This window comes from Meriones unguiculatus, chromosome 16 (assembly GCF_030254825.1).
Source record: "Meriones unguiculatus strain TT.TT164.6M chromosome 16, Bangor_MerUng_6.1, whole genome shotgun sequence".
NCBI lineage: Eukaryota > Metazoa > Chordata > Mammalia > Rodentia > Muridae > Meriones > Meriones unguiculatus.
The window spans coordinates 28978464-29006361 of NC_083363.1; the positions used below are offsets into that span (position 1 = coordinate 28978464).

Sequence of the window (27898 nt, forward strand, 5' to 3'; positions counted from 1 at the left end):
GAAAGGTTGGACTAGAAACACTTAAGGGCAGAAGTGCTCAGCAGTTAACACATAACTGCAGCTCTGGGGGTACCTATACCTGTGTGCACGCACACACAACCACTACAAAGTGTTGGGAAGGCGTGGTGGTGAACTCCTTTCATGTTAGCACTCTGGAGGCAATGGCAGAATAAAACAAGAATGGGATTAAAGTGGGAAGGAGAAGGTCATTAAGGCAAATTAGGCCTTACCTGTAAAATAAGTTTTATTTTATTTTAAAATAGCCATTGTTGTGAAAATTACCCAAATCTGAGAGTAACAGTCTTGAGCCAAGGTTAAGATGAGGCCGGCCCTCACCCAGAGCCTAGCTTGAGGCCCCTGAAGTCCCACCCACTCTGGAAGGGAGAGTGGGAATAGCTGAGAACCCTGAGTGAGTTCACCCTTGTCCCTGGCCAAGTGGGCCAGGCCTAAGAGCAGCTCATACAGGGGAAAAGTGATCAGGTCAGCTGCACCAATGATACCCTCCCACCAACCAAAGCTCTTGCATATGAAAGGAGAACGGAGATGAACAGACAAGCCCGTTATCACCTCCCTGAAAACACCTGGGCTGACTGGGCAGAGGAAAGAGCTCCCAAACAGACTTGTTACCTTCAGAGAATAAATACTCCAAGAGATGAAAGGACCCAGTCAGTGCTGGAGCAGCCTGCAAGATTTGGTGTGGGGCCCCATTCACATAGGGAACAGAGCTGGCCAGGTCTGAGGGAAGAGTTCAGGGGCCATGTGCAACCCTGAGAGGTGATGGCAGGAAGGCAAGTAGGCCTAACTGAGCAGGGTGCCTTGCTCCTGGGCCTGAGTTAGGCTGTCCTTACGGTGCAGGTGGTGTACTCCCATTCTCTTGGGGCTGCGCTGGGGGCGGATGGAACTGGGGAGTGGCCAGGCCCTGCCATCAGTGTGGGAAGGGCTCGGTCCTTCCTCTGTGCCCTCTTTATCAGGAAGCAGGCTCTGGCGCTCTTCCTCAGGGCTGACAGGCAGGTTCAGCATTTCCTCTTCCTCTTCCCTGGGAAAGCCAGCGTCAGGTTCTGTTGGCAGCAAAAGTCTACTCTCCTGGTGTAGGGAAGGTGATGGGGCTTCAGAGAGGCTCGGGGAGAAATGCAGCTGCAGCTCAGGGAGCGCATCTCGTCCAAAGGCTGTGCGCTGAACCACAGCAGCAGGAGGTGGGGTGCGGTCCACAAATGCACGCTGCCAGCTGGCCAGCAGGTCCTCCTCAGAGCTGGCGGAGCTAGCTGGGGCACTCAGTGCTGAGGGAGCGGGACTGGGCTGGTGGTGGGGTGAGCCCTGGGCTGAGGCAGGACTGCTAGGCACTGGGCTGCGGTGGGCCCGCTCACTCCCCTCCTCCACCAAGCTCAAGGAGATGGCCTGTCGAGTGGCATAGGTGCAATTGGGTAGGGGGCTGTTTCGAGGAATTCGAATCTTGTCCTCAGAGAACTCTATTACCTTCCTACCAGGGTACAATGGGTGTGGTGGAGATGGGGTAGGGTAGGGACTCAACTTCTCAAAGGCTGGCAGGGGCAGCTCCTCCTCTGGGGAGCCCCCTGCAGTACTCACTGAACAGCATTCCCCATTGGGTTGTGGAGAGGGACTGCCAGGGGCAGGGGAGCTGGCTGAGTCAGCTGGCACATCCCCACTCATGTCCACATGCACAAATACATCCTCAGCCAAGGGGCGGCCAGCACTGCCTGACTGGGCGGAGTTAAGCAGGAGGGACTCGGGTTTCTCCAGCACCCGGGCAATGACTGAGGTAGGCACCACAGCCCCTGGGGCCAGGCCCGAAGGAGGGCTGGGGCTGGTGGCCTCCTGACTGTTCCGCAGATGTTTCCGAACCATGTCCTGTAGCTCACAGGGTAGCTAGGAGAAGAGAAGGCAGAGGCATGAATGAGCCCTACTGACGAGAGCTTGACCCATAGCAAAAACACTGGCCACTGTGTCCTAATTATCCACATATACTCAGTTTTTAAGCCTCTACACAACCTCACGACACAGAAAAAAGCTAAAATAATAAGCAGTTAACCAGACCAACTGCTAAGGCCTGTGTACACCGAAGGATCTAACACCTGTCTCGAGAGGCCTGTACCAAAACCATACTTGGAGATCAACTCTAGACACTGTTAAGGGTCTGCAGCTCTACGGGCCAGACGGAGCTTGGGTTTGAGGCTCAGAGTCAGATGCTTTGCCCCTGAGAGGGATGGGATCAGATGGGCTTTTTTACTCATGGCTACTAGCTCTGGCCACCCCTTCTTGCATAGGCTCCTCAGACAGAAGAAGACCTTACAGAGCCAGCCCCAACACCAGCAATGGACCCTCAGCAGCACCCAGGACCTTAGTAGGGAGCAAAAGCCAGGAACCACAGAAAGCGGAGTCAGAGGAAGTACGATGGCAGAGACAGAGAAGCTGGATGGAGTCTTGAAAGCCTGCATAGTGCTGGGCAGGTGTGTCACTCACATCAGCAAACTTGTGATTCCGGAAGTGGGACTTGTTGCACTTGAGGAGCTGCACAGCCAAGTTGCAGTCCAGCCGGTACCGCTCCTGGACACAAAGACATGCATAAGCCCAGCCCACCCAAGGGAAGAGGATGGAACCAAGCTGAGGGTGGGCACATACATTGAGCTCTTCCAGCTTATTGATGGTGTTCTTTGCATCCAGTAGCTTGTTGGTCAGCTCCACAATCTCCCAGTCCAGCGTCTTCCTATCCATCTCGGCCTTCTTGATCTAAGGCACAGACTGTGGTAAACCCAGCTCCGACCCCAACCAGCCCTCTCCTCCTCCACCACCTAGCCCAGAGACATAAAGGCCACAGGTGCTAGGGCAGCCAAGGCAGACAGAGCAAACAAATGACAGACAAAAGGAGACTCGGCATTTCTCCTGCTCTGCAGGCTCTCCATGAGAGGGAGCTTTCTGAGTAGGACCTACTGCCTTGGAACCCAGGACGGAGGCAGTCTAAGAACTATACATCCTTTGATAGGGACTCTGGGCACTGGCCAAGGCACTGACATCTCAGAGGCAGTAACTATAGGCAGGGACTGAAGCCTGTGTGAGCAGCTGTTTCCAGGGTCAGGCTAGGAGTGGGGCACCTGTGAGATTAGCTGGCTGGGCAGGGAGGGAACTGCAGGATGAAAAACAGATCTTCAGCTCTCTGAAAATGTACCACCAGCCTGGGCTTGCAGCTGGAAAGGTGGGAATGCTCTGAGGGATAGCAATCAGTGCCTCTACCAGAGCCTAAGCAGAACCTTAGCTCTAGCTCTTTCCCAGGAGGGAGGCATTGTGAGCCTCACGGTGACAGGAGAAGAGTGGATGTGCTCAAGGGGTAGAGGGAAACAGCCAGGGGCCCACAATCCCTGACATGGACCAAGGAGGCCAGGACCAGAAGAACACAAACTCAGACGCAACTGCAAAAATCCAGCTGTGGCTAAGAGAGGCCTGAGAGGAGAATGCAGCAGCAGCGGTGGCAGCATGAGGGGCAGACGAGGAGAGAAGAGAACAGTGTGAGCATTAAGACAGTCCTGACTGGCACAGCACTCTGCGGTCCCCTCCCCACCACTGCCCTGCCCTACCCTTCCCAAGCCCCAGGGTAAATGTTCCCCCTGGCAAGTCCTGGCCCACTGCTATGCTCTGATCACAGTACCAGTGTGTGCAGCTTGTCCTCGAGTTCCTGGTTGGTCCGCTGGGAAGCTGTGTAGCTGTTCTGCAGCCTACAGGACACAGGCACAGACCTGGTCAAGTCCTGTTCTTTAGACCCTACCAACAACTTCCTCATGGAAGTTTAGCAAAGTCCCTCTCCTTCCAATATTTGGGTTTTCTTTTTTTTTTTTGGACAGGATTTCTCTGTGTAGCCTTGACTTTCCTGGAACTCGCACTGTAGGCTAGGCTCAAACTCCCCTGCCTCTGCCTTCCTGGGTACTGGGATTACAGTCGTGCACCATGACACTTGGCCAAATCTGGATTTCTAAATAAAATCAGGTGGGATCTGAGGCTCTCCCAGCTACCCTCCTATGAATGGGGAGCCATCCGACCCTTGTTCCCACACCTGCGGAATTTGTCCTTGAATTTGTCCAGCTCCGCACGGCTCTGGCCTAACTCCAGTTCCAGGCAGTCTTGCCCTATTTCCAGCTCCCGCTCCAAGGCCTCAGTGCGTCTGGTGGCCGAGGCCAGGCGTCGGCGAAGTTCTTCATTCTCCTGCTGTAAAAGTCTGGGGAAGGGGGCAGAGAGCCATCAAAGACAGCTAACCCTAGAGCACCACACAGGACTGAGAAAGGAAAAGACAGGCAAGGGTCCCTTTAGCCTCAGTCTAGCTAAGGAGACTTGAGGCACAGGTCCTCTGACCTCAAGAAAGGCCTAGGTTGGGGAAGTGATGGAGTGGAAGCAGAGTGTGTGGTTTAGAACATTCCATATTGTCCCTCCCCAATATAGACGAATACTAGGTCAGAATCAAAAGGCGATATAGCTCCCAACCTGTCTCTGGTTACCACCCAAGCCAGCAGGCCAACAAGCCCTGCAGCTCTAGTTTCCCCTTCACAATCAGGCTTCTCCATTATTAATCTCTTGGGAATCCAGGCCAGCACTGCTATCCTCCAGGAGGCCTCACATGGCTGACAGGACCTTAAGAGGAAACTGGCACAGATAGGTCACTCTGTTTTCTGGAGCCAGGGCAAGGGCTCTGTGCAAGGGCACACGATCATGGAAAACTCAGAACATGTACCCATGGATCAAGGAAAACTCAGAACACGTACCACATGAGCCTAAAACACCCACCATTAGCTCTGCCAAGCATGAGTCCCACAGGCTGCATGTGGCTGAGGAAGGCTGTAGATGCAGCCAAACACAAATCATAAACTTACTGAACAGTAGTATTTTCTACAATTTCTGTTTGTTTTTAATGCAATGTATGGTTCTTGAGCCTGGTAGTAGCAATTGCCTCACAATTGTGAAAAGGGGCATAGTGTACAGGACAATGATGGGTAGCCAATACTCACTTCATCCTCTCTGCATCAGTAAGGGGCTCCTGGACAAAGAGAGGAAAAGTTTGAGACTCAGCTCCAGACTACTGGCCTCCTGGTTGGCTCACACTCCAAACAGCCCTGGAAGGGGTTAATTCATAGAAGAGAGCCATGCAGGAGGGACACACAGAGGACTACGTTAGATGTCTCCCGAAGGCCATGAGGAAGCCACTGGGTAGATGGCTCAGATCACGGACTCAAAAGCCTGATCGCTGGATATGACCCTACTCAGTAATACACTGGTGAAGGCTTCATCTCATTTAACCTTTGTTTCCTCATTTATAAACCAGGGCACCAAGAAAATGCATGAAAACTAAGTTTTACCTACTGCTCCCTGAATTGCAATCAACAGGTCCTGGCATTTTCCCATCGACTGCCCTCCATCTACAGGAGGACATGACACTCTGTGCACTCAGAGCGTGCGTGCATGTGTGTGTGCGCATGCTGAGTAAACCATCCATTCTCACTGGAACAAGGGAAGACAGCTAAATGAAGAGTGTCTGGTAGTTGACCATAGAGCAAGCCTAACATGGTTCCTGACAGAGCATGAAGTCATCATGTTAGCTGAACAAAGGAAAACTGGAGGAAAGGCCAGACTTCAGAGGGGCAAGAGAACAGTGGCTGTGGTGGAAAGCAGCTGGAGCAGCATCTCCTTAAGCTCCCTACCAAGGCCAAAGTTGAATGCCTTTCCTCCATCACTACGTGCCCTGGGGTCCAGCTTCCCACAGCATGGGTGTGGACAGTCCAGTGGGCTGGCTGCTACAGGGAGGACTGCAGCATGTGGGACTGACTCTGCTGAGCTGTTCAGACTAAGACTCCCCGACACGTGAGCGTACAGGCACCCCGGCCGCACTGCCACAGCTGTATCTGCAGTGGGAGGCTTTCACCTTAACACATGACCAGCATCTCAGGCTTGAGAAGCCAGCTGACAGCTGCCTTCAGGGGCCTGCTTCTGCCAGCCAGGGCTAGATAGCAGTCGTGCTGACCTCTTGCTCAAGCCGGGACACGGGGAGTTCCAGGCGCAGCTCCCGATGCTCTGGGGGTGCCTTGCGGTAAGGTTTCTTAGCAGGGGCAGCACTGGTCATTCTGGAAGGTATGAGCTCGTCTACCTGCGGAGAAGCCAGGAAGACACGGCCCAAAGACAGAGTTAAGAAGCTCTTAAGGGCCACTGAGATGGCCCGGTGGGGAAAGGCACTCCTTATTCCTGACAACCTTACCTCTAGCCTCAGAACCCACATGATAGAAGGAGAGGACTGACAAGCTATCCCTCGCTCTATAGCTACTACTATGGCACACGTACACCTGTGTGCCTACCATTCCCTCATACACACAAGATAAACTAATGGGAAAACTCTAAGCAGTCTTTGGCCTGAAAATTTTAAGAAGATAATCAGGGATGTACAGCTACCACAGCACAGGCAGATGGACCTGTGCCACTGCTTGGTCATTAAAACAGCTGGACTTTGGTATATCAGGCCCAATGGATCAGGAAGTGCTGGAGGTGAGGGCACACATCCAGTGGAGAACAGACATGTGGGGAAAGGCAGCCCCAGGACCTGGGCCCCTGATGACCTTGCTCTAAGCGTGAGGTGGGCAGCAGCCCATACTGTCCCTTCTGGCCAGAGAGCTGCAAAGCATCAGTTTCCCTCAACTCTACGCTGAGGGTAAAAGCAGCAGCAGTTCCACAGGCTGCTGTGAAGGCTGCATCGGTCAGTACGGGCCAGATTAGCTGACCCAGTGTTAGCTGTACATTCTGATCAAAGTACTCAGGAGGCAAAGGCAGGTGGACCTCTGCAGCTCAAGGCCTGGTCTACAGTGAGTTTTAGAACCACACACTAGAACCCTGCTTCAATAAGCAAGCAAGCAAACAGAGACAGCCAGTGACACACACTTGTAATCCCAAGCACTGGGGAGGCAGAGGCAAGAGGGTCCTAAATTTGATGTCAGTCTGGGCTACATAGTAAGACTGTTTAAAACAAAAATAGTGCCTAGCACTTAGGTAATGTCAAGTTCAGGTTTGCTTTCTATAAATTATGAACAAATCTTAGAAGTTGGAGGATACTGGCTCCTGCGTGAGGGTCTCCAAGCTTGAGAGCACACTCTGGACACTTAGCAACAAAGGCCAAGTCCCTCTGGCCGACATATTCTTTTTGTACTAGCTCCCACTGAAAGAGAGCACCTGCATGGCCCCTCACCCGCCAGCCTCCCAGAGAACAGCCATGGGGAATACAGGCCTCATTGGGACATACCGTCTGTTCGCTGGCAGCTCTCTCTGTTCCACTGTCCTGGAGTTAGCCTTTGGCTCTCCACATCCCACGGCCCCTCCACTTCCTCTAGCCAAGAGCTCCTGAAACCGGAGAAGGGAAGAAAGTGGAAACCAGGTGTCATCTGCCTGCCTGTCCAGTCTGGTACCTGAAAGGCTCCCAGAAAGCAATGAGCAGAGAGACCACAGGACAGAGGGTTTTAGAAGAAAGCGGCAGAAATAGGAAGATCATTAGTCTGATAGCAGCCTGTGTTACACAGTGAAAACCAAAAAGAAAACAACCAACACAATTGAGTCCCTGCCTCTCTCTAGATAGCACCTGTGTCTATATACCAGTGTTTACTGCCTCAACCTATCACATGGCCCATTCTGGAATAGGCCTGGTACTATTCTTACTCCTATTTGTCTTGCCATTCTCCTAGGCTTCTCAGAGCTGAAATTTGGGAAACCTAGATTGCAAATGAGACTACAAAGGGCTCAGCAAAGGAGCAAGATGATGGCGGTACTGGGGAGTGGCCCTAGCAATGGTTCCACAAGGAGCCCAGAGACTACCTGTGTACAATGGTGGTCAACAAACTTGGCAGGGAGCAAAGGGCGAAGAAAGACGACCTGAAGCTCAGCATCTTAGAGCAATAATTCTCAGTTGGGGTGAGTTCATCCCTGCTTCTCCCAGGGACAACTGAGACATTTTTAGTTCAAAATCTGCAGAGGGAGATGTACCACTGGTGAGTCAAGGCCAGGACATCAACTAATCATCCTACCTCACCCAGGCGGCTACTGTAACAAAGAGCTGGCAATACCACAGTGCTGGGGCCGAGAACTACCGATACATAAAACAACGGGTGGGACTAGCAGGACGGCACGCCAGGAAAAGGTGCCCGCTGCCAAGCCTGCTGACCCAAGCTTGATTTCTGGGACTCACATGGTGGCAGAGAGAACCGAGACTCCCACAGGTGAGCCTTTGACCTCCACATGTGTGCTGTGAAAAGCACGTGCCTCACACATGCACTCAAAATAAACATTAACAGAAAAAATTGATCCCAAGTCTCAGAGCGGAGATGGTGTTTCCAGGCCCAGGGCTGCTCTGGCAAACCGACACTGGCGCCTGGTGCCAACTGCAAAAGCCTGCTCTACACCCATGCCCACAGCCAAGTGACCTGCCAGGTCCGCTCATCTTCTCGGGATTCTGAGAAACACCTGTAGTAAGCTGGGCTGCAGCATGGGGGCAGCAGCCACCACAGTGATCAGTGGAAACAGTAACTCTAGGTGGCTGAGCATTTAAAAAAATAAAATCTTCCCACCCCCATCAACCCAAACAGAGCTGGGGGCTGAAGGCACCCTTGCGGGCTAAAGCATGTGTTCCTACTGTTGGGACATGCCCTGACCATGACTCCTGTCACATTCCAGCAGGGCCTGGGGCAGCAGGGTGGGGGCAAAGGAGGGCGGGGAGCACGAGTAGTCTCTCCTCTATAAGGTCCCTGGCCTGGGTTTGGGGGAGCGCTTGGATAGTAAAGCACAAGCTGCCAGCCCAGCCTCCGCCCCTCTGACAGGAGGCAGAACGTGTCCCCACAGGGCACAAGCAGCATGCTGTCAGGCTGACTCCTTGCACAGGAATCTGGGAGGGCCAGAAAGGACACCACATTCCTGGGGTAAGAGGGAACAAACAAGATACAACCACAGAGGGCCTTGGAGTAGGAATACAACCACAGGATGCCTGTGGCCTGAGGGAGAGGCCCAGAAGGTCCCAAACCAGTGTAGGGACCCAGGCCCTAATACTCAAAGGTGTGTATGTGTGCGTGTGTATGCCTGGAAAAGAAGATAGGATCCAAGCCATGGACTAAAGGGAAGACAGGCAGTGGAACCTCTAGAATATGATGGGTAGCTCCCAGGAGCTGGCCTTCTCCCGACACAAAGCAGTTCTCTGTGACCTTCCTGTTTCCTCCCCAGAAGGCTGAAGACCGTTCACTCTGCAGGTTTTCTGGTGTGCTTTTGCGTCCAACCTCAGCCTCTTTTTTACATACCTACCCCAATTCCTGCCAAGGCTCACATTCTCTTCTAGGTACCAGGACACTTGTGAAAACAGCAGGCAGGCAGGGCAGACACAGACACATTCAGGTACCTGGTAATTCTATCTGCGGGCAGAGCTGCCTCCCTGAACACCACATCCTATAGCTTGCCCTGCCTTGCCCTTCCAGTAAGCCCTGGCTGCAGCTATGAGCATGTTTTCAGTCTCAGGCTTCTCTGAGGCTAGAGGCAAACTGGTTTGCTGGGTCGGGGGATGGTGTGGGTGTGGCGAGGACCCAGAGAATAAATGCAGATAGGGACTTTAAGGATGAAGGTGGGGTGAAAGGTCTATCAGTGTCACAAGGAGGGAAACACTCCTGACTAGGGAAGCAGGAACGAACAATCTACCAGGGAACCTGCTGGGTTCCCTAATGCTACTCCCCAAGGCATCTGTGCCACTCCCTGTCCCATGTTCATAAATATCAGGGCATGTTGGGACACCTGGGCCTTTGCTTCAATTTCCAAAATGTACTGAGTGCTCTGGATCCAACCTGTAAGGGGCAGCTCTGGACAGACAATGGTCCTGGCAGCTCATTATCCTGGACTAGAGACAGACTGGGAAGCGAGAGGAGCAGCTGGATCTGGTGGTCCCCCAAGCGAGGGATGATAAAGAGGTAAGTAAGACGGCATCAGAGCAGTTACACCAGGAAGCCTCAGCTACTAGTTGCAGCCTCCACTGAGCACAACTTTTCACCTACAGACTTTCCAGAATTCAGGCCAAGGAAGACTCCCAACCCTGCGCTAAGATCCCCGTGCCACCATGAGCAAACCACAGCCAAGGTCGGCCTATGGTGCCTTGTGGCCTCTAGCTCCTAAGGAGATTCTTTTGGAGGAAGATCTGACAATGAGCAGGGAAGAACTCCAATCCCAACGACCCGGGCCCTAAAAGGCAGGATCAGACGATTCAGGCCGGGTCTGTACTAGGAGAGCCGTGCCCAAGTGGAGCCCCTGAGTGACCCAGCATGGGCTGTGGCTCCTTGGGGTGACCCTGCTGACCCTGCAATGGGAGACAGCCAAATACCCTGAGGCAGGAAGAGAAGGGGCTCTCCTCACCCTCACCACCCCTAGCCAACCCTGTCTCCTTCCTCTGCTACACAGCATTCATTCACTACTCAAAATCAGCTCAGAGGAAAGACTACCTCATATCTGCTGAGGAGGTGGTGATAGCTTGGTAATTGCCATGTTGCAATCCGCCAGTCAATGCGGCCACTTGTTGCCACCTGCCCTGCATTAAATACCTTCTCCCTGATTACAGCCCATGGGGCACGATTAGCTGCCTTCAGAGAACAAAGTCTACTTTCATTAGAAATGGGACTCAGCATGCACAGAGGATCTGCACTGCAAACCCACTGAGCAGCAGAGCAGAATGCAGACAGATAAGACACTGGGCACCTGACCAGAAACAGGCTACCTAGTGTCAATTACTCAAAGGGAAACACTAGCCAGGACAAGGAGCTCATATCTGTCCACTTTTGTGGGTGGATATGGCCAGGGGCTTCCACTGAGGCCAGAGATCACTATACCTGGAGATGGATGGGCTATGAAAAACCTGTTCAGCTTCCTGTGTCACTCAAACTACTATCCTTGTTCTTCTTCCAGAAGTATTCCAAAGGGACACTAGCAATTAGAAAGAAACCCACAAGCCTGGAATGTCCTATTGCCTTCTGCCATTCTACTGAGGTCTGCTTAAGGCCCGGCAAGGTCAAGGGGGCAGAAGAGGAAGTTCTAGGCATCCAGCTCTTTGCCTATCAAGAATCACCACCTGACCCCACCACTGGTACAGCAAAGGGAACAGGGCCGAATCCAAGGTGAATGTTGTTCTTTGCCTTTTCTCACATCAGCCTTCCCCATCAGAAGCCTCCTCTAGCTCCTCAGGTTCTGCACTATCCGTGTGAACAGTTCACTGGCCCAGATGAGCATCTAACCAACTACTACCATTAGCCATGTCACCAACATCGCCTTTAGGAAAAGATATCATTTATCTGGACTCAAGTTATTGTGAAACCTACTGAAGAAGTCTGCTCACAGCCAATGAACTAAGTTAATGAGGGACCTTAAGAGGTCAATGAACCCGACCTTTTGAAGCAGGGTGAGGTCCACACTACAAGAATCGTTAAAGTTTTTTTCGCAATGCTTCCAAGAGAAGCCAGTAATTGCTGCTGCCTTCTAAATGAAGACAGCTATGTATATAGCCTTAATTCCCTGGGAACTTAGCAGGATATAAATAGGTAAAAAACTAACACCAGCCCTTCTAAAAAGCCCCCATTAGTGCAAATCACAGCACCCTGATCACACAGGAAACAAGGTACCTCCTTAACTTTCCTGAGCCACATGCCTAGGATATCTAATTCCTGAACTCTGCAACTTGGGGAAGTTGCACATCACAAGGGGTAGGTAACACGCTTGCCATGCAAGCCTAGACGATTCTGAAGCTTCTGAAATCCGGGCTCTGCCCCTAAACACAAAACCACCACGTTGCAAGGGTTAAATGACCCAGCATCGCCCTGGAAACTGCCCAGGAAGATTCCCTTCTCTCCACATTATAATACAGCCTATCCACCTGCATGCTGGGAAAAGAACAGTCCTTAGCACAGTGAACTGATCCTACCAAAGCTGGATTTAGCCTTCCCCACTGCACCCCCTACCCCTTCTCATTTGCCTCAGCCCCCAGTTTCCGGCATGCAGCTGTTCCTGAGGTACATGAGCAAAGCCCTCAGCAATCCTGGGCGCGTGGCAGGCAGGCAGCCAGCAGCTCACAGGGTGGGGCCTGGGCAAAGGTGCTGTTCTGGGCTGATGAGCAGGGTAGAAGATGCCAGTCTGTGTCCAGACCAGCCCTGTTGCCCCTACAATAGCTATACAAACCTCTGGGCAAGTACAACCTCACCCTCTTGGGATAAGCTGCCTGTAGCTCTGACCTGGCCCCCTGCCCACACTAAGCAGAATACACTGACAGAACTCTGAAGGCCAAAAGCAAGAGAACCATTCTAACCACAGTAATTGTGAGGCCTCAGAATCTGTGCTGGTGACCTGTGAGAACTCAGCTGGCTCCCCACCTGAACAAACACTTTGTCTAGCAGCCTAGACTCTCATCAGGCAAACACCTGACAGGAACAAAGGGGCAAAAGACTACTGATGGTGATCCAAGCAAACTAAACATTCCCCAACAAAAAGAGAACCCCAAAGTACCCAAGTCAATGGCCTGAGCTTGTCCTTAGACTCTATGCCCTCTCCTAAGGCGGAGAAAAGTAAAGCAGTAACCCTGACCAGCATTTCTTTTTGCTTTTCTAGTCAGAACCAAGCCTAAATCCCCTTCAGCTTAGGAACTCCCTACCAACTCAATTTCTTAGGGATCCCGGAAGCACCTATGATCCCCCCCCATAGTCACACATGCCCTTCCCACATGCAGCCAAGTCCCTGTCGTCTTCCTTTTCATCAAGAGAAACAGAATCTGCCTAGAGGGCTTGCAAGTCTCAAGGCTCCAGGACAGCCTCACCTGCAGAGCTTGGATACATGGTGTATGTAAAGAGCTACCTGCTGGACCACCAGAAGAACAAGGCATCTCATCTTCTTGAGATTGTTCAATGTCCCTTCTCTGTCCCATGCATGGAGGAAAGGGCCTAGGGCAGCAGCTCCTCCACGCCAGGCAACACTCACCAATCTCCCACTGAGGCCAGGACTTTTCCTGGGCCTGAAGAATCCAAAGCTGGGTCCTGCCCTGTCTAGCTTGAGGCAACCTTCCCAGTTCAAGGCTAAAGTCCACCTGACACTCCTAATGGAAACAGGTCAGACACCAAACTCCACCTCCCAGAGGACTGGCGACCAGTGGGACTGATCCATCACACAGAGCCTTTAATCTGGCACTCAGCTGCCTTCTCCCTCTGACCAAGAAGTCTCCAAAGTCAGGACAAAGTAAGCCTCAATTTCCTAATCCAGAAGGTAACCTCATTTCCATTTCTGCATGAGAATAATGAGAGGAACCATCCACCCTCGCCCTCTTGGAAAGCAGGGAAACTATCTGGGGTCTAGAAGTAATGTCTATTCCTATCCTATCTCTACCTACCTGTCTCTGAGACAGAGAAGTAGAAACAGCATGGTAACTGAGGGACAGTCTCCAACTCTATGTTGCTAAAAGCAAAGAACAGGACGGAAACACTAACTACTTCCGTTTTGTGGGAGACTTAAGTAAGGGGTAGAATGTGAAAGAGGGGGAGAAGCAGAGAAGTCCCGTGGTAGGCACCTCTCTTCTGGCCATGCAGGGTGTGGCTGTCTGAATAAGGCTGGCCCCCTTAGGCTCATACATTTGACTACTTGGTCCCCAGTTAGTGGAACTGTTTGGGATGGATGAGGTGGTGTGGCACTGACCGCTAAAGGTGGGCTTTGTGCTCTCAAATGATTCCCACCATTCCTAGTGTCTGTGTCTCTGTCTCTCCCTCTCTCCTTCCTGCTCTAGGTTGTGGATCAAGATATGAGCTCTCTGCTGTTCTTTCACATGTCATCATGGACTCTAACCCTCGGAAACTGGAAGCCAAATTAAACGCTTTCTTTTTTAAGTGTCCTTAGTCATGGTGTTATGCACAGCAACAGAAAAGTAACTAAAACAAAGGAGGCATATCCCTGCCCAAATTAGGGGAAAGAGGAAAGTGAGGGACTCAGAAAGCAGAGGAGGCTAGACTGAGGGAAGGAGGCAGCCTGCCTGGAAGAGAATGTAGGCGAGATACTGCTGCAGCCAGGGCAGGTTAGCTAGCCAAGGTCAGACTCACGGGGTTAGTGTCTTCTCCCCAGCCAGCCAGCTCTCCTGGTTAGTGATGTTAGCAACAGACCCATGGTAGGCGCCCTCCAGGCAATCCATATAAACAGACAGCTTGGTGCATGAGCAGCCCAGCTCCGGAGCTGCAAAGAGAGAGCACAGAAGACCAAGCTGCAGGGTTCCTCCGGTACACACCATACTCTTTTGTGTGGGAAAGCACCTCCGACTCTGTGGAGGCTTCGGGCCACCAGAAAGCCCTCCTGTGGAAGACCATCACTGAACCTTGCCCACAGTGAGTCCAGCTTACTAACCCACACAACAAGGCTCTCTGGTTGGTCAAGAGAAGGCAGCTATTGTGAAAGGCAGCTCCATGTTTCCCGAGCTCCCAAACACTGCTGCCAGGCTGCACCAGGACTCTGAACACTGGCTAATGAGAACAAGCCCCCCACAGCTGCAGCTGACACCCACCCAGGCCTATGCCAACACAGTGTAATCCACCACCTCCCATGGGCTCTGAGGGGAAGAACCGAAAGAGACAAGCTGGGGGTCAAAGACTGTGACAAGAGCTGCATCAGAACACACAGTACAATGGAGCAGTGTGTGACCTAGCCCAGAGCTGGGCCAGTCAAGGGAAAGGTGGCACCTTGCCACCTTACAGTTTCTACAAGGCCAGACAGCTGGCACTTCCCCGGGAGCCCTCGGAGGACCCCACAAAGATAAACAGCACAGCCAGCTCCCCAGCCTCTAACAGGGGCTCTTCCACCCTCTCAGAACCTAGGCCTCCCAGAACAAGCCAGGAGGAAGCAGCAACAAACACCTTCCCAAAGCCTGCAGGGACAGCCTGGAGAAGCCAGTGCCAGCCTCAACAGTGGAATCTGACAAGTGTCCCCTGGCAAGGGATTCACTTACAACACATCAGAAAAGGGCAGAAAGGTCCTTACTCCTGACTGAGAAGCCCTGTAGGAAGAGCAGTGACTAGAGCAAAATGGGAGGTACAGTCTCCATGCTGCTCCCACATGTGGGCCTGGCACTAAGCCCAGCTGGCCAGAACACTGAAGCAGGAGGATGACAAGTTCAAGGCCAGCCTGGGCGACTTAGACACTGTCTCAAAATTTTAAAAAGAAGGGTGAGGAGGAGCAGATCTGGCTCAGTTGATAGAGTGCTTGCCTAGCATGTACAAGACCCTAGGTTTATCCTCCAGTATGGCACCACAAAAATGAAAGTGCCAAAAGGCTCCCAAATTGTCCCCTGAGATTGCCATATTGATCTGACGACTGGCCCTGAACTTAAAAAAGCCAACATAACTGACTGTGGAGAAAAGACATTGGTCTAAAACAGTAGTTCTCAACCTTCCTAATGTTTCTACCTTTTAATACAGTTGCTTACGTTGTGGCGACCCCTAACCATAAAGTTCCTTTTGTTGCTGCTTCATAACTCTCATTTTACTACTGTTATGAATCATAATGTAAATATCTGTGACTTCCAATGGTCTTAGGTCATCCTGTGAAAGGGTTATTTGACCCCCACAAAGAGGTTTCAACCCACAAGTTGAGAATCACTGGTCTTCAAGAAAGCTAAATCTTCCTAAAGGCCTGACCTTTTTTCCCCTGGTGGGGGCGGGCATTGCCAGACCACAGGGGAAGAGGATGCTAGTCCTAATGAGACTTGGTAGGCTTGGGTTAGATGGTAGGGGAGGAGGGCTCCCCATTTCTGAGAAATAGGGGAGAGTAGGGGATATGAGTGAGGAAGGGTGAGACTGGGAGGAGACGAGGGAGAAGGCTACAATTGGGATGTAAAGTGAATGAATTATATAAAAAAAATTAATTAAAAATAAAAAAACACTGGGTGTGATGGTGCATTCCCAAAATCCTCCTGAGGAAGGAGGATCGGAAGTCTGAGACTAGCCTGAGCTAACCTTGCCTAACCTAGAAGAAGAAAAGAAGAAGAAGAAAAGAAGAAGAAAGAAAGAGAAAGAAAGAAAGAAAGAAAGAAAGAAAGAAAGAAAGAAAGAAAGAAATTTAATCTAGCCTGGGCTGTAGAGAAAAAGAAAACGAAAACAAACAAACCAAAAAAAAAAAAAAAAAAAAACAGAAAGAAACGAAAAGAAAAAGAAAGAAAGTGTCCTAAAAAGTGGAAAGGTCTTACAGGGAGGGTCTCATTTGCTTTAACACACTCCGGAAGAATGGGCTGGGGCACACAGCAAACAGGGCTGCTCAGCACTTCCGCAAAGGTCCTAATGTTTGCCTTCAGTTAAGAACCTTGCTCCTAAGCAGCCACCACAGACTCACTGTGGCGCAAGCTTCGAGATCACAGAGCTCAAGCTCTGCTCAGGCGTGATCTGAAGCCACACAGGATCGCTCTTTAGAGAACTGGGAGCTCCTCCTTCCCTGACTGCCGGGTCATGCTTGAGTACCTTCCATACGCTCAAGAGGGCCTAACCTCTAAAACAAATTCCTTTGGGATTTGTTGAAAAGTGGTACTTTAAAGACTATTCCCATCAACTACAGTAGAAGAAAATGCAAAGAGTAGATGGTGACTCAGCCACCAGCCCATTTCGGAAGAGGATCAGGGATAAGCCTGTGGCACAAGACCAAAGCCCTAAGATCACAGGGGCCTGGAAGTCTGGCTTACTCAATAGCTGCATATGTTCCTCTGGTTTCCCCTGACATTTTTGGGAGCATGGGTCCCAAAGCGCTCTGTGCTGGCTGCTTTGTTAACACAAGCTAGGGCCATCAGAGGGGGGGGGCATCAATTAAGAAAATGTTTCTGTAAGATTGGGCTGTGGGCAAGCCTGTAGGGCATTTCCCGAATTAATGACTGATGTGGAAAGGGCCAAGGCTATTGTGGGTGGTCCCATCCCTGGACTATCGGTCCTGGGTTCTGTGAAAAAGCAGGCTGAGCAAGCCATGGGATACAATCAGCGAGTAGCAGTCCTCTGTGGCCCCTGCATCAGCTCCTGCCTCCAGGTTCCTGCTCCGACTTCCTTTGATGAACAGTGATGTAGAAAAGTAAGCCAAACCCTTTCCTCCCCAAGTTGCTTTGGTCATGGTGTTTCATCCCAGCAACAGTAACGCTAAGACACACTCCACCCAGTTATTCACTGTACGCAACCCTCTGTCTGCCCACAGCCCTAGTAACTACAATCCACTACCACTGGTCCCACTCAAGGTCACTACCAAGCTCCCCAGGACTGGAAGCTGGCAGGCATACTGTAGTCCATCAAGAGTCTCTGCAGCCCAAGAACGGGGGAATAGCACTGCAATCTGATTTTCACAAGCTGTTTTTTAATGGTACTCCCCTTCTCATGCTGGGATTCTCAGTATTGCTTCATCATACGAAAGAAGACACTCAGGTTGGGCATGGTAGCGCATATCTTTGATCCCAGCGCTCCGGAGGCAGAGGCAGATGGAGCTCTGTGAGTTCCAGCCCTAAATTTAAAATAGCTTCTTCCGGGCTGGAAAGATGGCTCGGAGTAAATAGCACTGACTGCTCTTCCTAAAGGTCCTGAGTTCAATCCCCAGCAACCACATGGTGGCTGATGACCATCTATAATGAAATCTGATGCCCTCCTCTGGCCTGCTGTCACACATGCAGGCAGAACACTGTATAAATAAAAAATAAAAATAAAAAAGCTTCTTCTTATCCATAGTCTCAAAAATGAGATTCAACAAATACTTTTTTTTTTTTCAAGACAAGGTTTCTCTGTGTAGCCTTGGTTGTCCTGGAACTCCCTCTGTTCTTCATGTGTCAGGCTCCATGCTATGTGCTATAATCTCATTGTGTCTAGGGTTCAATACTCCTCAAAAAACAAAACAATTAAGCAACAACAGAGCCATAGCACTTTCATTTTGAAGAGAACAAGACCAAGAATCCTCCAGGTGAAGAAACTTGGCAACACTGCACAGCTGGCATAGTTTAATTTAAAACAAACCCACGCAGCTCCAAAAGCAAACTTTTTCACACAGCTCGATGCCCTCACCGCACTAAATCCTTCCATCTGGGATAAGAGAGCATCTCCACACACGGTGAGTAGAGTGCACGCACCACAAACACACAGCGCACTGGAGAAGAGGTTCTAACAAAGTTCCCGAGACTTCCCGGGAGGACGGCAGAGAAGGCATGAACTAGGCGTGGCAGAGAACTATAATGCAGGCTCAGGAAACAGAGGCAGGAACATGCCACGTTTGACGTCACTCTGGGCTTCACAGCAAGACCCTGGGTTTTTGTTGTGGGGAGAAAACTTCTTCTGGAAGTGTCAAAGAAGTTAGGTCCTGGTGGGTGGAGTCATTATGGACTGAGTGCAGTGTACAGGCCAAAGCAACTAAGAAAATGGATGACTACAACAGGCAGGGAGCAGTGGGAACTATAGAGCCACGGACAAGAGGATACACAGAGTATCGTGGCAGTGACTCAGGCTAAAGGGCCGGGCTGGCTTTTTTTCCCTCCAACTTTACACAAGTTGATGCTATCTGGGAAGAGGGACCCTCAAATAAGAAAAAGGCCCTCATGAAACTGGACTGTAGGCAAGTCTGCGGGACCACTTTCTTGATTAATAAATGATGCAGAAGGGCCCAGTTCACTGTGGACAGCAGGCTGACCAAGCAATGGGTGCAAGCTATAGTAAGAACGCGTCCCTCCATGATCTCTGCTTCGGTTCTTGCTCTAGCTTCCCTCAACGACGGATTGTTAACACCAAAGTTTAAGGTAAATAAGCCCTTTCCTTCCCAAGCCACTTTTGGTCAGCGTTTTATCACAGCAACAGAAGGCAAAGCAGGACAAGGGTTATACTTAGGCCAGGACCAAAATGCAACATACTTCTTTGCATACCAAGGTAAAGAAGATAAACTTTAAGTTACATAGGGAGACCCAGAGTGTTTCTAAAGACATAGGTGGGGTTCTGTCTTGGAGACAAGGCCCACCATATAGATCAGGCTGTTCTGGAACTCAAAAGCTGCCTTGATACCTGAGTGCCTGGATTCTTCGTCACCAATATGCTGAGCTAGGGCAGTTTCACTAGGAAAGCATTTTAACAGCAGCATGATGGACTGCAGCAGAAGAGAATAGCTAGATATTTCATTCATTCTGCATGTACCCCAGCACTTTAAGTACCCACACTACCTTAAGTGCCGGAAATACAAAAAGTCCCTGTTCTCAGAACAATCCTGTGAGAATCAGGCAACACAAAATAGACAGCCAAACACAGAAGAAAGGGATTAAAGAGAGGCAGAGCCCTAAAGAAAGGGGCATTTAAGACAAGATCTGAAGGACAAAAAAGAGAGTTAACGGGAACAAGAAGGGGCCACAAGGCAAGCAATAATAGCATCTGTGTGTGCAAAGGCCCAGAAGCTACAAAGGATGAGCTCCAGATGGCAGCGAAGCAGCTGATCTGCCAGGTGCTGTGGCACAGGCCCTTACTACCAACACTCAGGAGCCAGAGACAGGCAGAGCACTGTGAGTTCCAGGTGAGGCAATACTGCACAGGGAGACCTTGCCTAAAACAAAACAAAAACAAAAACAAAAAACCTGATACCACCTTCTCTGGGCATCTGCTTTCAAGTGTACATAACCATGCACACACACACAAACACAATTTTTAAAAGTCTTTAAAAAATAAAATCCTATCCCGAGACAAACACTCAGTTCAACAGAAGGTTCTTCAAATGTGGTGAGGAGGCAATAAAGGGAAGAGATTTGGACATAATAAACAATGACGTTTCAAGAGGAAACTAACTTACACAATGGTAAGGCAGGAGAGCTGGTTCAAAGCCCTCCAGCCTTCACCCTGCACTCTGGCCGCTCAGTAAGATGTAACCCGAAGGCAGTTAAGTCCACAGATTTCCACAACACAAAGGTGTGCGCTGCTATTAGGAGAACAAGCTGCAGCGCGTTCCGACTGCTGCGCAGATCAAATCAAGGCAAAGTATGTGCGCTGGGACAACGTAGGAGAGGAGGAAGATTGCCAGGTGCCTCGACAAATAGAAAAGTTCACTATGGGGCCAGACCAGAGTTCTCAGGGGAAGTCCACGGACCTGGGCCTCCAAGTCCCCTGAAATCCGGTTATATGCCAGGCACGTGCCTACTGGTAGGGTGGAGAGTCACTTAGTGAGGAGAAAGATGGGCCCTGAGGGTGTGTTAAATAGACAGAACATGACTCAGATGGAGGAGGAGAGTCTTAAGCCAGGGCACAGGGGAGCGAGTTGTCAAACCTGAAGCTGGCCTCTGCCCTCAGGCTGCAGGCTACCCCTGCCTGGCTAACAGAGAAGAGGCACACGCACTGCACCAGGGCCTTCACCAGACAAAACAGCGTCAGGACAGGAACATCTGTTTTCCATTTTCACCAAATGCTGAGAGGAAGGAGCTATTTAAACAGCCACCTATTTTTGCCTCTGCGTAGGTTGCTATTTTTAAAAGAATGATTACAGTCTATGAATTTAATACTGTGGCTACTTTATCTCCTCATGTCAGTGATCAAAATCAAACACCAGCCTTAATGTTTGTATCTACATTAACATAAACAAACACATCCTTCTTTAAAGCACGCTTGAGTGCTGTGCTGTTTTGGTAGGTAGTGCTGGCTAGCCTGGACTCCCAAAGGCCATCGTCGGCGTCTGTCTCTGGCCAAGGGTACACTACCATGCCTGAGTTAAAATGGATTCCAGTAACAGTCTGGTCGCCCTATAAAGGCCCAAGGTTTTGCAAAGGGGAGTCACTAAACTGAATTCTGAAAGGACAGAACTGGTTTGATTACCAACACCATCTCTGCCTTCTTATTTCTAAGAGTAAACAGAGGGCTGAGATGAGGAGCTGAGTGCCACAAAAGAATTCTAAATATCCAAAATATGTTTTCCATAGGTGGACATCTAACCAACAAGACAAGCAAACATGTGCTGAGACACAGACAGAGATCGACTCTAGGCATGTATACACACATGCACCCACGTCCATCCATACATAATTGGTTTTTCGAGACAGAGTTTCTCTGTGCAACAGCCCTGCCTTTTCTGGAGCTCACAGAGATCCGCCTGCCTCCGCCTCTAGACATATTTAAAGTGCCTGCGGTGCCACCACTCAGGAAGCTGAGGCAAAAGGATTTAAAAACCGAACAGGAGCTGGGGGCCACGGTGCACACCTGTAGCCCCAGCACTCAGGGACGCAGAGGCAGATGGATGCTGTCGGTTTGAGGCCAGCCTGGTCTACAAAGCAAGTCCAGGACAGCCAGGACTCTTGTTGCTCAGAGAAACCCTGTCTTTAAAAACAAAAACCAAGCGAACAAACCAAAACTTATTTTTAGTCTGGTGTGTGTCTGGTTCTATGCATATGAGTGCAAGTGCCTCTAGAAGGTCAAGGGGCAGTACCCTCCAGGGCTAGAATGGTTGAGTCACTTGATGTGGGTTCTGAGAACTGAACTCCGATCCTCTGGAAGAACAATATATGCTCTTAACTGCTGAGATAGCTCTCCAGCCTCCTCCCCTCCCAAATATTTGTATTAAGATAAACTAACTTTTTTTTTTGGTGTGTGGCCCAGCTAGCCACAGTCACGGAACATTTCATTGTTGTTAATGTGGTTCTTTCTGGAACCCTGGGCTTCACATGTGCTAGGCACGTCTAACCACTAAACTGAATCCCCAGTACCTACTAGGCTTTTTGTTGTTGTTGTTGTTTGTTTCTTTTTTGAGACAGGGTTTTTGAGACAGGTCTCACAGAGAAGAGATCCACCTGTCTCTGCCTCCCAAGCGCTGGGATTAAAGGAGTGCGTCACCACATCTGGCCTGTTTCCTTAAAAACAGTAATAATTATAACTTTTTTTTTAGTTAGGGTCTTATTACATAGCCCAGGCTGGCCTCAAATTCAGAAATCCAACTGCCTCTGCTTCGTGAGTACATCACTATACCTGGCCCCCAAAATAATCGTAATTACATTTAAAGAACAAACAAACCAGCTCATTCAAATGCTGAGGCCAGATATCCTGATTTCACATGCCTTAGGCTCTGCTGCCTACGGACTGGGGACCTCTGAATAAATGGCTCACCCACTCTGTTTCATTTCTTCCATTACCACAGAAAAGTAGCTAATACCTGCTGAGTGCTGAGACAGCGCCAAACACCACAAACGCCCTCAATATTCCAGCCTCGCAGCATCTTAACATCACTTTGCACAGCTTCGTTTAGACAACCCCATATCGAAAGGCAGCACTGCGTGGTTGCAGCATCAGGCTAGCAGCCCGAATCCTCCAGGGATCACAGGGTCAATCATAAGGCAGAAGGGAGTTCTGAGATCTCAAGGGCATAATATTTATCGAATGTCAGGCAGAACTGGGGCACATTCATGGATGAAGTTTTACGACAGCCCCATGAGACAGGTGCTCTTACCATCCTGACTGAGCGATGAGAAACTGAGGTGCATACAACTATGCAATTAAGGAAGTCAAATAGCTACAATTGGGATCCAACTAGAAACCTGGCTTTGTCAGTTTTTGTTCCTTTGTTTTCTTTTTGAAACAGGTTCCACGTAGCCCAGGCCAGCCTCACACATTTTGTGACTTCAGGTCGACCCTGAACGCCTGCTCCTTCTGCCTTCCTCTTCAAATGCTATAGTTACTAAAGTATACCAGCTTCAGTTCTCTCAGCTGTTCAACACACTCTTCTTCATTCCTTTCTCTCTCTTTTTCTTTTCTTGGAAACAGGGTCTATGTAGACAAGGCTGGCCTCAAACAACCAATCCTCTTTCCTCGGCCTTCTGAGTGCTAGGATTTTCAGTGTGTGCTACCATGCCTGGCTACCACACAGTGCTAGCTGATTACAATTCCCAAGGAAATCACATACACAAATTCTCTTCAAAGAAAAAGAAAAGGAGAGGTTTCAAACATCTAGAAAAGAATTTACAGCAGAACCTCCTCAGGTCTTCAGATACCTGGGAACACTGACACTAGACTAGCAACACTGATTTACGGTGTTCCGAGTGTGGCGGGAGTACGCATGCAGTGAACAAGATGCAATTAGTGAGTTTCTAGATCAAGCCAGACCTCCCAATCCACTCATCACACAGAAATAGGTGTCAGGGTGAAACCTGATCCCATTAGGCGGAGTGCCATACTCCTTCTAGACTCGGCTGCTGGAGAAGCTGAGGTGGAAGGCTCACTTGAGCCCAGGAGCCTAAGTCTAGCCAAGGTACTAAAGCAAGACTACCTCAAAAAAGAAAGTCAAAGGGCCTGGAGGGATATCTCAGTGGTTAGAGTACTAGCTGCTCTTCGAAGAAGGGACCCAGGTTCAAGTCCCAGCACTCACATGGCAGCTCACAACTGTCTGTAATTCCAGTTCCAGAGGATCTGACACTCTCACACAGACATACATGGAGGCAGAAAAAGCAAAGGAAATAAAGCTAAATAAATAACTAAGCTGACTACAGTCATTCATGTCTATAATCCCAGTAGCTGGGAGGAGACAAATCAGGACATGAGCTGCCACAAGTTCAAGACTAGCCTGAGATATACAACAGGTCCCATGCCAGACTGGACCAGAGTGAGGCTGCCTTAAAGAAACTAACTGGGGGCTGGAAAGATGGCTCAAAAGTTAAGAGTGTTTACTGCTTTTGTAGAAGACCTGGGTTCAAATCCCAGCACCCATATGGCAGCTCACTGCCACCTATAAATACAAGGGATCTGATGCACCCTTTGATATCTAAGAGCTGATGCACACATGGTACACAAACACACATTCAAACACACACAAACCCATAAAAATTAAACAAGGGCTGGAGAAATGGCTTAGAAGTTAAGGGCACTGGCTGCTATTCTAGTAGGTGTGGGTTCAATTCCCAGTATCTACACGGCATCTTGTAACCATCTGTAACTCCAGTTCCAAGGGATCTGATACCCTCTCTGGCCTCCAAGGGCACCGGGCACACACGTAATATACAAATACATCTACAGGCAAAACACTCATAAACACAAAATAAAAATAAATATTTTAATTAAAATAAACTATTTAATTCAGGCATTGTGTCCCACTCCTTTAAGCCCAACACTCAAGAGGCAGAGACAATCAGATACCTATGAGTTCAAGCCAGCCTGGTCTACATAAAGAGTTCCAGGCTAGCCAGGGCTACAGTGAGACCCTGACTCAAAACAAAACAAAAAAACCACCACTAACAACAGCAACAAAAACCCCAACTGTCAGAAGCTCCCAACTCTATCTCTGCCTAGGACAGCAGCATTAGTGAGGACTACATTAATTATACTCTTGCCTTCAGACCTCTTTCTCTCCAGCACCAAGCCCACCGGGTGGAAGGTCATGTTTCCTCTGAATAGTTAAACTCATTGCTTTTTCCTTTCAAATGTGATCTGTCAGAGCCTATGCAAAGGATGAAGAAAAAGTTACCATGAAATAAAAAGAGATTTACCAGAAAAGGACAGATTCCATCATTTTTCCTGCCTTTATCTCACTGGTCCCACTGCAAAGCTACAACTCATTGGGGTGTCACGGATAGAGAGTATGCAAAACTTTACTCAAGTCACACTGCCCTCTGATGTAAAGCTCACCTGGATTTCTTTCTATTTCTATCCTGTCTTTCCCTAACCCGGGACACAGTTTCCCCAGTCCACACCTAAAGAACACTGATATTTTCTTACCAAAAGAAAAATGCAAAAGGAGACATGCAGCAGAGTGAATTGGGGAGTTGCTCAAACAAATGACCTAAACATCAGTGAACCCTATCAGAAATATGCTTTCTTACGGACTTATCATCATCTGTCACCCATAAAAAGTTTACTTCCTGGCAGAATGTCAAACTGATGGTGTGAGGGGGAAATGGAAGAAGAAATGGGGCATAAGTAGGTAACTCCTTCATGACATTATGAAGGAAACTCCTTCATGAATGCATCAGAATACTTTTAGCCTGATCTACATAGTGAGTTCCAGGCCAGGCCTACCATACGTATCTCTAGATAATTGATGATTGGTGGGTGGATGGATGGATGGATGGATGGATACATACATAGTTAGAATATTTTAAGTCTAATCTCGACTTGCCCAGAGTTGTTTATACAGATGAAGGCAAGCAAAACTCAATCCTACACCAGCTCCCACAAGGAAGCCGGCAATCCAACCGAAGCATTAATTTAAGGATCACAGTCAAAAGACAAATTCTCTAGAAAAACAACCTTCTCGGATTAACTGAGTCTCCAAGCCCATGGATCCTCTCCCGGGGCGAATGCCACTCAGAAACCTGTCTCTGGAGACCATCTTACCCGCTCTGGGGTTGGGCTGGGGCAAGCCGCTACCTCTTCTTTCCAAGCAGGCACTGTGATTTCTTCCAGTCCCTGGGGCCCCTGGGTCTTCGGCTGAAATTGGGGCAGATGTTGCTATAGGAGCTATGGATAAGGCTTATCTAAGCCTTGAAGAGGATCATTCGAGTGGCTTCGGTCCCCTCCTTGGGAGGGAGACCCGGCCCGCGTACGCCAGATCTCTCTCCCACCCCTTCCCGACAGCAACTACAAGAGCCCTTTTCCCCTCCCACTGGCCTGAAGAAGTCAGGCCTCTGTCCCACGCTCCAGGCTTCTTTACTCTGAGCGAAGAAATTCTTTTTCAATTCATGAACGACTGCTTCTCCAGAATCCGAACCACACCTATTTCTGGCTACCCCCGCCCCATCTCCTCCCCTAGGACTGCCACAGAATTACAGGCCCCCTCCCCTCCGCCCCCATCGGCGTTTTTGTTTTTTTTTTTCTTTCCGCCTCCAACCCTTTTCCATTCTGGGATCCTGGGATCCTAAATCTCCTCCTCAGAACTGGTCCCTCCCTCCATCCCTACTCCACACTATCCCTCTCAACTCTGGCCTCCTAGCGCAACTACTCAAAAATCCCACAACAAACTTTCCGCCGGGGCCCGTTCCTTCAGGGCGCCATCTTGCCGCGGGGCAGGACGGGTAAGGGGCCTGGGCCGCGGGAATCCCCACGCACCAGGCGCCGCGCGTCATCGGGGGCGGGGCCGGGGGCGGGGCCTCGGGGTGAAAAAAATTGGAACTCCAGGCTAGAAAGTGGGAACCTCCTCCCAGCAGGGTTTGGAGACCGGGCAAGGGAAGAAAGAAGGCGGTGTCGGGAGTAGAACACAGAAACAGAAAAGGAGAAAAAATGGTACTGTGGGAAAAATTAAGGAACAAAGCTTAAAAATACATTAGGAGATGCCCCTTAGTTAAGGAAAAATGGCAACACACAGCCGCCGCCGCACCCCCACCCCCACCCCCGTCCAGCAGGGTTTCACTGGCTGGCCTTGGAACTCCAACTCGTTTTGTAGAACAGGCTGACCTTGAACTCACAGAGAGGCCAGTGACGCACAGGGCAAGGAAAAATGCCAGCTCTTCATCTTGACGGAAGATAAATCATGACCTAACTTCTATCACCCCATCAAGCCTGTTTCCCACTTCTCCCAAAGCCTTCAGGTTCTTAAATTGTCCTATGTTATCAGAAAACCAAGCCTAGAGACCCGCAATCCAGTCCTCCCCTCAGAAGGTTAATCTTTACTGGGTTTTGTTGTTGTTTGTTTGTTTGTTTGTTTGTTTTTGAGGGGGAGGGCAGGGTCGTCACACTGTAGCCCAGGCTGACCTGTAGCCTCTTGCCTCACCTGGGACTACAGGTATAAGACTCCACGTCCAGTTTTTAGTTTTCATTTTCTTTTTTAGCCCTCCTCTTGAACTGTCACGTCTTTCCTTTGATGCTCCTTTTACTAGGCGGCTCTATCTAGTTATCCTGTACCATAATGGAATATGCTGGACCATAATTTATATTTTTAAATTTACTTTATGTGTATGTGCCCCTATCTATGTATGTGTACTAAGTGCATGCAGGAGCTGCAGAGGTCAGAAAAGGATATTGGATCACTGGGAACTGGAATTATAGGCTTGTGAGCCACCATTTGGGTGCTGAGAGCTGACCTTGGGTCCTCTGCAAGGGCAGCAAATGATCTTAGCTGCTAAGCCATCTCTCCAGTTCCATGTTTATTGCTATACTTACTGTATCTCTTCTACCTGAGTGTTTCTTCAAGTCAAAGAGCATGTTTTGATACTGCGTAGCAGGTGCGTGGCCCACAGGAGTTGTCAGGGAGCAGGCCTTCCTGTGAGGAGCTAAGCATTATGTATGCCCCAGAGCCTTCCAGGGTTCTGTTTCCTGTGACAGGAATGTCCTTCTAGGTAGTCGCCAACAGTTGCATCCTTGCTCAAATGTCATCACATCAGAGCAGACCATCTTCCTTGGTCATTTAACATCCCAATCATTCGCCTTTACTGCACTTCATTGAACATTTACTTTCATGGAGGTTATTAATATCTGGCACCAAATTAAATATCGTCTGTCCTCCTACAAGGAAAACCCCAGAAGTTTTCTCTTCTTATTCAGCACAATATTCTCAGTGTCTAAACAACAGTTTGCTGAAGTACATACTCAATAAATATTTGTTATTCACTTAATTGTTGTTATCCAGTCATTCACTGAAAGTGAGTAAGGAAGAAGAGTTTAAAATACAGTAAAATAAAAAGTCTCTCTCTCATACACACACACAACACCACTGGGTCCTGGCAGGAATGGTAACGAAGACAAGCCCAGATTTAACAAATGAAAACATGAGAGGAGAGCCAGCTGGAAGTCTGCAACCTGGTCCTCAGGGAGCACAGCCCTTCTGAGAAGACTCCAGGACAAGAAGGAGCCAGGTAGAGGAAATAGGGAGGGCTGGTGGCCAAGGGGTTTACTCAGATCTAAAACAACATCTCCCCTAAGCCCAGGCCCCTCTTGACCAGATGGTTCCG

General features: G+C 49.6%; 1 protein-coding gene across 8 annotated transcripts; it reads right to left on the bottom strand.

Moving 5' to 3' along the window:
• Positions 1-226: 226 nt before the first annotated feature.
• Positions 227-26063, bottom strand: Tjap1 (tight junction associated protein 1). 8 transcript variants are annotated; one of them, XM_021640155.2, is made up of 12 exons: positions 25974-26063; positions 25350-25442; positions 14118-14247; positions 7280-7377; positions 6017-6139; positions 5007-5035; positions 4061-4222; positions 3659-3725; positions 3424-3453; positions 2638-2745; positions 2479-2562; positions 227-1884 (listed from the first exon to the last, which is right to left on the bottom strand). In XM_021640155.2, exons 5-12 carry the CDS (start codon positions 6113-6115, stop codon positions 799-801), a joined length of 1665 nt encoding a protein of 554 aa, XP_021495830.1. In that variant the 5' UTR covers positions 6116-6139; positions 7280-7377; positions 14118-14247; positions 25350-25442; positions 25974-26063; the 3' UTR covers positions 227-798. The 8 variants fall into 8 exon arrangements, with proteins under 8 accessions (XP_021495830.1, XP_021495831.1, XP_060225520.1 ...); XM_021640156.2 differs by lacking the exon at positions 14118-14247 and having other exon boundaries at positions 25974-26027; XM_060369537.1 differs by lacking the exons at positions 14118-14247; positions 25974-26063 and adding an exon at positions 7846-7995 and having other exon boundaries at positions 25350-25963.
• Between the last annotated feature and the right edge of the window lie 1835 nt (positions 26064-27898).

What these genes read in the sequence shown, in the direction of transcription:
- Tjap1 (XM_021640155.2), bottom strand. Translation starts at nt 6,115, where the DNA reads ATGACCAGTGCTGCCCCTGCTAAGAAACCTTACCGCAAGGCACCCCCA. An exon ending in TGTCCCGGCTTGAGCAAGAG is followed by an intron (nt 5,036 to 6,016) that starts GTCAGCACGACT and finishes CTCTTTGTCCAG; the next exon opens with GAGCCCCTTACTGATGCAGA. An exon ending in GGAATCACAAGTTTGCTGAT is followed by an intron (nt 1,885 to 2,478) that starts GTGAGTGACACA and finishes CTCTTCTCCTAG; the next exon opens with CTACCCTGTGAGCTACAGGA.